Below are 10,015 nucleotides of genomic sequence, written 5' to 3'. Positions count from 1 at the left end.
CTGATAGGCTAATTGACATAATTTGAGTCAATTGGAGGTGTACCTGTGGATATATTTCAAGGCCTACCTTCAAACTCAGTGCCTCTTTGCTTGACATGGGAAAATCAAAAGAAATCAGTCAAGACCTCCACAAGTCTGGTTCATCCTTGGGAGCAATTTCCAAACGCCTCAAGGTACCATGTTCATTTTTACAAACAATAGTACGCAAGTATAAACACCACACAGCCGTCATACCGCTCAGGAAGGAGACGCGTTATGTCTCCTAGAGATGAACGAACTTTGGTGCAAAAAGTGCAAATCAATCCCAGAAAATGGCAACAGATCTTGTGACGATAATGGAGGAAACGGGTACAAAAGTATCTACAGTTGAAGTCAGACATTTACATACGCTTTAGCCAAATACATTTAAACTCAGTTTTTCACAATTCCTGACATTTAATCCTAGTAAACATTCCCTGTCTTAGGTCAGTTAGGATCACCACTTTATTTTAAGAATGTGAAACGTCAGAATAATAGTAGGAAGGATTTATTTAAGCTTTTATTTCTTTCATCACATTCCCAGTGGGTCAGAAGTTTACGTACACTCAATTAGTATTTGGTAGCATTGCCTTTAAACTGTTTAACTTGGGTCAAACGTTTCAGGTAGCCTTCCACAAGCTTCCCACAATAAGTTGGGTGAATTTTGGCCCATTCCTCCTGACAGAGCTGATGTAACTGAGTCAGGTTTGTAGGCCTCCTTGCTCGCAAACACTTTTTCAGTTCTGCCAGCAAATATTCTATGGGATTGAGGTCAGGGCTTTGTGATTGATGGCCACTCCAATACATTGACTTTGTTGTCCTTAAGCCATAACTTTGGAAGTATGCTTGGGGTCATTGTCCATTTTGAAGACCCATTTGCGACCAAGCTTTAACTTCCTGACTGATGTCTTGATGTTGCTTCAGTATATCCACATAATTTTCCCAGCCTCATGATGCCATCTATTTTGTGAAATGCACCAGTCCCTCCTGCAGGAGAAAATTCCCTGACATTTCACATTCTTAAAATAAAGTGGTGATTCTAACTGACCTAAGACAGGGATTTTTTTTAACAAGGATTACATTTCTGCAATTGTGAAAAACTGAGTTTAAATGTATTTGGCTCAGGTGTATGTAAACTTCCCACTTGCATTGCTGATTTAATTCGTTAGTAATTAGGCTGCATGAATGAATCTGTAGCCTGACATCTTGTAAGGCATGTAATAAAGTCACTGAAGAATACTAGCCTATCCAAAGTGCTATTATGCAGAAACGATCTCTAACATTGATAGCTACACAGACATTTACAAAAAGAGCCTGCTAATTAAAAATCACACATTTTCACACAGGAAGAAACAATCTGAAATGGTTCATAAAAAGATCATTTTAATGAACAAATACTTTGCACTTTTCTTAACCCACTTCTGGAATGATCTGCAATGATTGTTCCACATTAATGAAAGACACATTGATCTTCAATAAAACCATTTCAACACTTCCAAGCTTGTAATGTGCTGCTATTGTAAAATGTATATTTTACTTGCAGGTTTCACTGTTGGTTAGGAATGGCAGCATTAAAACTAACTTAAAACTATGGTGAGTGAGTAAAAAAACAGAGAATAAGGCTTGTGTGGGACCTCTGGAAAGCCAATGAGTAGCCAGACAAGAAAGCTAAAGATCCAATTGAGTGACTAATGGAGGATTCTTCTCCACTCCGACTGGTCTACTTGATCTCGACACCCTGGATCCTGACGTCGCCCTCGAAGTGCATGTATTTATACTTCGTCTCCTTGGCGATTGGGGAAGTGGATCTCAGAGCCGTCGGGAAAAGAAACTAGGAACTGCTCCTTGGTGAAGGTGATATTTATCTGAGACAGAGAGGTAATTACACATTTTTATCCAAAGAGGTGCTTAGGTATGTGGGATGCAGTGATTGCAAGTTATTGCCACCAGAGGTCCCTAGTAGAACTCCCTTATACATATGGGAAGAGAGGAGGACATTCACATCAGCATGGGTTCAATTGGAAACACACACAGTGTAATTTCTCACCTTAAACTCCTCTCCCTGGTTGAAGGGGAATCCTCCCTCTCTGTGCTCCTCACACCACTTGCCTCCATGGTAGGAATTACACACCACGGCCCGGGTGTCTCCGTGGGCGTCAAAGCGAGGGTTCATGTGCAAGGCGAGGTCATCCTCGCTGTTGCCCACGTTGATGACAAAACTACAGGAAAGGAAGAGGAGAGCACACAGACATAAGGGATAAGGAACCTCCTTTAACCTACAGCACAAGAGGGTCTGGATTGAGAATTACACAGAAACAGCTTATAGCTATAATCAACTTTTGATTGTAGTTTGATAATATATGTTGTGAATACGAACGGATCATTCTCGTGATACAGTGACTCGAGGTCTCTAGGCTGCTGACTGACAATGAAGTGTGTCTGAATGGTGGTTAGCTACTCACTGTGCTGCCTCAGAGTTAGGGATCCCTGTGATGGTCAGGGTCTGGCCCACCTTGAAGGACATGTTCTTTACCACAACACCCTGTAGGGAGAGACCGAGAGAGAGAAATACACCAATTGAAAAACATTGAAAAGGTGCAATTAGCTGATAGTTAATACGTAATTGGCCATAAGTTATGGCCTATAACTTCTGAAACAAAGACGGTTCTATGAAACCATTGTTATAGTAAGTACCCAGACGTCAATTCCATTGTATAATCCACATTAAAATGATGTGGAACAACGTTGAGTCAACCAGTGTGTGTTCAGTGGGTAATGTAGATGGACGTGGCTCTGGTGTAGAGAGCTGTAGAGTATGGCTACACTTTGCTAAACCCTTTCCTGTACTTTTATCCTAGACCCATCAGTCTAACAAATACAACATCTGTCTCTAATTAAAGCTTTTCCCATCTATGGAACGGCCCAAAGATTTTTTATAAATCCCAGTCCTGGACAGCGTTCCCATTTTCCATGCAGTGAATTGGAATTTGGAGGGGGAGGCTACATCTGTCCATAAATGGGGGAAGGAAGGCAGGGTTACACTCAGTAAGGCTTAAGTGAAGTCACATTTTCCGCAAGGTCCATATTATGGTGGGCAGCCAACATGGGCCCGATGGAGGTTGGGCACGGCACAGGATAAAAAAATATAATATATGCAAAGTATCCAAAGCGACTTACAGTCATGTGATACATTCTACATGGGTGGTCCCGGCGAACCCACTACCCTGGCGTTACAAGCGCCATGCTCTACCAACTGAGCCACAGAAGGACCACAGGATCAAAGTACTGAGTGATCTTTACATGTGGCAGGGGAAATGAGATGATTTTGTCTGCACATATACAGTCCTCTTAATGAGCTGCATATAGACCTCTTATTGTTGCCCTTCTTTCCATATGACATCTATTGGCTGTGGTGTGTAGTAAATGTTACCCATTTCTTTCACTTGGCAACTCCCTGTTCCTTCTCTGACAGAAGACATAGTTAACCAGTTGAGCTAGAGACCAGGTGGATAATATACTGTATAACCCTGGACAACAGCAGCGAATCAAACAGGAACCTCAAAGGGAAATGACATCAACATTTGTACTTCGGTTTTGTTTCTGTCAGCATAACAGTGGGCATTGGACAAGAACAACTGTCACACCTTACCCCTGAACATGTGTTTTAGCTTTCTTACTTGAATGCACTTCTTGTAAGTCACTGGGGGATAGGAGTGTGTACTTAATGCTTTCCATGTAACTTTGAACGTACAGTAAGTGCCAAATCATTGCTTACAAGACATACACAGTAGGACACAGTATTAGGCCTTTAACAGTCCAGAGCCAGACACAAACCCATTGACATCCAATCCAGAAATACAACAGGATAATATAACTGAGCTCTATTAGTGTGGCACAGACTAGAAGACTACATTCTGACAAGAGAGAGAGAGGATGTAGAGAAGAGATAAATAAAGAGAGAGAGAGGAGAGAGAAAGTAGAGGAGAGAGAAATAAAGAGAGAGGAGAGAGAAATAAAGAGAGAGGAGAGAGAAATAAAGAGAGAGGAGAGAGAAATAAAGAGAGAGGAGAGAGAAATAAAGAGAAGAGAGAAATAAAGAGAGAGGAGAGAGAAAGTAGAGGAGAGAGAAATAAAGAGAGAAAGTAGAGGAGAGAGAAATAAAGAGAGAGGAGAGAGAAAGTAGACGAGAGAGAAATAAAGAGAGAGGAGAGAGAAAGTAGACGAGAGAGAAATAAAGAGAGAGGAGAGAGAAAGTAGACGAGAGAGAAATAAAGAGAGAGGAGAGAGAAAGTAGACGAGAGAGAAATAAAGAGAGAGGAGAGAGAAAGTAGACGAGAGAGAAATAAAGAGAGAGGAGAGAGAAAGTAGACGAGAGAGAAATAAAGAGAGAGGAGAGAGAAAGTAGACGAGAGAGAAATAGAGAGAGAGGAGAGAGAAAGTAGACGAGAGAGAAATAGAGAGAGGAGAGAGAAAGTAGACGAGAGAGAAATAAAGAGAGGAGCAGAAAGGGAGGGGTAGCGGGTGGAAGAGACCGACAGAGAAAGAAAAGTTACAAAAATGAGAAATAGGGAAAGTGGTATAAAGTTCAGAGAGAGAGAGTGGGAGAGAGGGGAGGAAAGAGAGAGGGGCGATAGTGAAGTGTTGCATTCTTTCCGTGTTAGTCCTCCCTCTTTAATGTAAACTGTGTGCAAAATCTACGGCGCTAGCTGGACTTGGCTACATGCAGCCCAGTGCTACTTCAGACTGCAGTTCCCATCCCAGTGTGAGACATACCTCCCCACACTGTTTGAGAGACACAGGACAACTGGGGCTGCAGGCAATGCAGAAATAGAATGGGTAGAATGGATATACATAGTTCGGAAATCCACATGAGCTCAGGACATGACAGCCAATCTAACCCTTGTTAACCTGACGTTTACTGTATCCTATAGCTCCGCTTGGGGAAGATCATACTGGCTCACTGGATATAACATCACTCTGCTACTCGATCTATTCTGACTTCTGTTTACGGTAACTTGAATTCATTTAGATCTGAATAGAATTAACCCTGTTGCTCTCAACAAATCTATGATTACCATGGTAACCACAAAATAGCCACGGTGAAACAAAGCCTTTACTTTTATACACAGCCAGAGACCTCAGAGAGTGTTCACACGCACACACACACAGTTAACTGCATTACAAGACCAAGGAGAGTCATTGTTAGTCATGTCCAAGACACGATGCTGCACATTGAGTTCCTGTTAAAAGTGAGGGAGTAAGTAATATTATTGTCTAAATGTGGATTGTAATGTCCAGGAACAGTAGGGTGTGGCCCAGGTTGAACCCACAATGATGCTGTTCATGATCATACTCTGATCAGAGGCAGTCTATCCCACACTGCCTACTGTACCCATATAACTCCCACTCAGCCAACTGTACTGTACCCATATAACTCCCACCCAGCCAACTGTACTGTACCCATATAACTCCCACCTAGCCAACTGTACTGTACCCATATAACTCCCACCCAGCCAACTGTACTGTACCCATATAACTCCCACCCAGCCAACTGTACTGTACCCATATAACTCCCACCCAGCCAACTGTACTGTACCCATATAACTCCCACCTGGCCAACTGTACTGTACCCATATAACTCCCACCCAGCCAACTGTACTGTACCCATATAACTCCCACCCAGCCAACTGTACTGTACCCATATAACTCCCACCTGGCCAACTGTACTGTACCCATATAACTCCCACCCAGCCAACTGTACTGTACCCATATAACTCCCACCCAGCCAACTGTACTGTACCCATATAACTCCCACCCAGCCAGCCAACTGTACTGTACCCATATAACTCCCACCCAGCCAACTGTACTGTACCCATATAACTCCCACCCAGCCAACTGTACTGTACCCATATAACTCCCACCCAGCCAACTGTACTGTACCCATATAACTCCCACCCAGCCAACTGTACTGTACCCATATAACTCCCACCCAGCCAACTGTACTGTACCCATATAACTCCCACCCAGCCAACTGTACTGTACCCATATAACTCCCACCCAGCCAACTGTACTGTACCCATATAACTCCCACCCAGCCAGCCAACTACTGTACCCATATAACTCCCACCCAGCCAGCCAACTGTACTGTACCCATATAACTCCCACCCAGCCAGCCAACTGTACTGTACCCATATAACTCCCACCCAGCCAGCCAACTGTACTGTACCCATATAACTCCCACCCAGCCAGCCAACTGTACTGTACCCATATAACTCCCACCTGGCCAACTGTACTGTACCCATATAACTCCCACCCAGCCAACTGTACTGTACCCATATAACTCCCACCTGGCCAACTGTACTGTACCCATATAACTCCCACCCAGCCAACTGTACTGTACCCATATAACTCCCACCCGGCCAACTGTACTGTACCCATATAACTCCCACCCACCCAGCCAACTGTACTGTACCCATATAACTCCCACCCGGCCAACTGTACTGTACCCATATAACTCCCACCCAGCCAACTGTACTGTACCCATATAACTCCCACCCAGCCAACTGTACTGTACCCATATAACTCCCACCCAGCCAGCCAACTGTACTGTACCCATATAACTCCCACCCAGCCAACTGTACTGTACCCATATAACTCCCACCCGCCAACTGTACTGTACCCATATAACTCCCACAGCCAACTGTACTGTACCCATATAACTCCCACCCAGCCAACTGTACTGTACCCATATAACTCCCACCCGGCCAACTGTACTGTACCCATATAACTCCCACCCAGCCAACTGTACTGTACCCATATAACTCCCACCCAGCCAGCCAACTGTACTGTACCCATATAACTCCCACCCAGCCAGCCAACTGTACTGTACCCATATAACTCCCACCCGGCCAACTGTACTGTACCCATATAACTCCCACCCAGCCAACTGTACTGTACCCATATAACTCCCACCCGCCAACTGTACTGTACCCATATAACTCCCACCCAGCCAACTGTACTGTACCCATATAACTCCCACCCAGCCAGCCAACTGTACTGTACCCATATAACTCCCACCCGGCCAACTGTACTGTACCCATATAACTCCCACCCGCCAACTGTACTGTACCCATATACTCCCACCCAGCCAACTGTACTGTACCCATATAACTCCCACCCAGCCAACTGTACTGTACCCATATAACTCCCACCCGGCCAACTGTACTGTACCCATATAACTCCCACCCAGCCAACTGTACTGTACCCATATAACTCCCACCCAGCCAGCCAACTGTACTGTACCCATATAACTCCCACCCAGCCAGCCAACTGTACTGTACCCATATAACTCCCACCCGGCCAACTGTACTGTACCCATATAACTCCCACCCAGCCAACTGTACTGTACCCATATAACTCCCACCCGGCCAACTGTACTGTACCCATATAACTCCCACCCGGCCAACTGTACTGTACCCATATAACTCCCACCCAGCCAACTGTACTGTACCCATATAACTCCCACCCAGCCAACTGTACTGTACCCATATAACTCCCACCCAGCCAGCCAACTGTACTGTACCCATATAACTCCCACCCAGCCAGCCAACTGTACTGTACCCATATAACTCCCACCCAGCCAACTGTACTGTACCCATATAACTCCCACCCAGCCAACTGTACTGTACCCATATAACTCCCACCCAGCCAACTGTACTGTACCCATATAACTCCCACCCAGCCAACTGTACTGTACCCATATAACTCCCACCCAGCCAACTGTACTGTACCCATATAACTCCCACCCAGCCAGCCAACTGTACTGTACCCATATAACTCCCACCCAGCCAACTGTACTGTACCCATATAACTCCCACCCGGCCAACTGTACTGTACCCATATAACTCCCACCCAGCCAACTGTACTGTACCCATATAACTCCCACCCAGCCAACTGTACTGTACCCATATAACTCCCACCCAGCCAACTGTACTGTACCCATATAACTCCCACCCAGCCAACTGTACTGTACCCATATAACTCCCACCCAGCCAACTGTACTGTACCCATATAACTCCCACCCAGCCAACTGTACTGTACCCATATAACTCCCACCCAGCCAACTGTACTGTACCCATATAACTCCCACCCAGCCAACTGTACTGTACCCATATAACTCCCACCCGCCAACTGTACTGTACCCATATAACTCCCACCCGCCAACTGTACTGTACCCATATAACTCCCACCCGGCCAACTGTACTGTACCCATATAACTCCCACCCAGCCAACTGTACTGTACCCATATAACTCCCACCCGGCCAACTGTACTGTACCCATATAACTCCCACCCGGCCAACTGTACTGTACCCATATAACTCCCACCCGGCCAACTGTACTGTACCCATATAACTCCCACCCGGCCAACTGTACTGTACCCATATAACTCCCACCCGATGTACTGTACCCATATAACTCCCACCCGCCAACTGTACTGTACCCATATAACTCCCACCCAGCCAACTGTACTGTACCCATATAACTCCCACCCAGCCAACTGTACTGTACCCATAAACTCCCACCCAGCCAACTGTACTGTACCCATATAACTCCCACCCCTGTACTGTACCCATATAACTCCCACCTGGCCAACTGTACTGTACCCATATAACTCCCACCCAGCCAACTGTACTGTACCCATATAACTCCCACCCAGCCAACTGTACTGTACCCATATAACTCCCACCCAGCCAACTGTACTGTACCCATATAACTCCCACCCAGCCAACTGTACTGTACCCATATAACTCCCACCCAGCCAACTGTACTGTACCCATATAACTCCCACCCAGCCAACTGTACTGTACCCATATAACTCCCACCCGGCCAACTGTACTGTACCCATATAACTCCCACCCAGCCAACTGTACTGTACCCATATAACTCCCACCCGGCCAACTGTACTGTACCCATATAACAAACATATCACTGCTGTCTGTCTGTCTTCTACATGCCTGCCCCACCAGGCCCTATGTCCACAACCTCTGTTATCAGTAGTAGTTTCAATAAGTTTAAATCATTCATTGAGAGAATAACATTAACTTTTGCAAATGACAGATCTACAAATGATATTGCAATGAGACTCCCTTCTCATCTGTAGTCACTGCAGAAAAATAAAGAGTGCCGTCATAAAACCTAGCCTGAACAAGACAGTCGAGCCATCTACCGTGCCAGAAGTCTGATTAGTCTTCTTAGACGCATCGACAACAAGGTTGACTATAAAAGGGCATTGTTAGAGGACATTGCTCTATTACATTGGGCTACAGAACATAGGCTATTAAAATCGGATAATTATTTTCCCAACAGCTGTTTAAAAGCGCCAACATGAACCGTTATGAACTTGCACTGCATGTAGGCTACTTTTCAGATAACAATCAAATGAACTAACATATCAGACATTGTAAACCAGTAAAATAAAATGTTGTACTTACACTCATCTTGACAGCACAAACCGCAAATGTTCACAGCTGAAGAATGCTTAGCTGGCTTCAGACTGCAGTAGAACCAAGCAGGCGAGCTTATATGGTCAAGTGCACTAGCCAAATGTGAGTGACGCTATGATAAACCAATAGGAGTATAGGCGCTCAAAAACGGACCAATCACAGATAAGTTTTAAAAAGCGATATAAACTATTTAGCACGCAAGAGAGGACGAAAATAAAACTTCCATAGTTGAAGGTGATTGAGAGTGAGAAGATAATTAATGAAAGTGTATTTATGATCTATTTATAATAACAATATATTTGGGTGAGTCAGAGGAAAGGATGTAGATGACCACAAGACCAGAGACACAAGTAGACATCACTTTCTTGTTGCCTGGGAGACAGCAAAATATTTGGTTTCAGACAAACTTTTGTAGCTTTTGACTAGGGGAAATTAAATTGTAGCTTTTAGTTGAAAATTGGTTTTAAGTCATTGATCAAGTTTTATGTAGGACG

General features: G+C 44.7%; 1 protein-coding gene across 1 annotated transcript; it reads right to left on the bottom strand.

Moving 5' to 3' along the window:
• Window positions 1-1,379: 1,379 nt before the first annotated feature.
• LOC127926511 (beta-galactoside-binding lectin-like) lies at window positions 1,380-9,637 on the bottom strand. The gene is made up of 4 exons (XM_052511889.1): window positions 9,510-9,637; window positions 2,481-2,560; window positions 2,066-2,237; window positions 1,380-1,883 (listed from the first exon to the last, which is right to left on the bottom strand). Exons 1-4 carry the CDS (start codon window positions 9,513-9,515, stop codon window positions 1,791-1,793), a joined length of 351 nt encoding a protein of 116 aa, XP_052367849.1. The 5' UTR covers window positions 9,516-9,637; the 3' UTR covers window positions 1,380-1,790.
• Between the last annotated feature and the right edge of the window lie 378 nt (window positions 9,638-10,015).

The sequence above is a fragment of the Oncorhynchus keta genome, unplaced genomic scaffold (assembly GCF_023373465.1).
Source record: "Oncorhynchus keta strain PuntledgeMale-10-30-2019 unplaced genomic scaffold, Oket_V2 Un_contig_7686_pilon_pilon, whole genome shotgun sequence".
Lineage (NCBI taxonomy): Eukaryota > Metazoa > Chordata > Actinopteri > Salmoniformes > Salmonidae > Oncorhynchus > Oncorhynchus keta.
The sequence above is the reverse complement of the archived record's forward strand: the minus strand, read 5'-3'. Positions and strand labels throughout refer to the sequence as shown.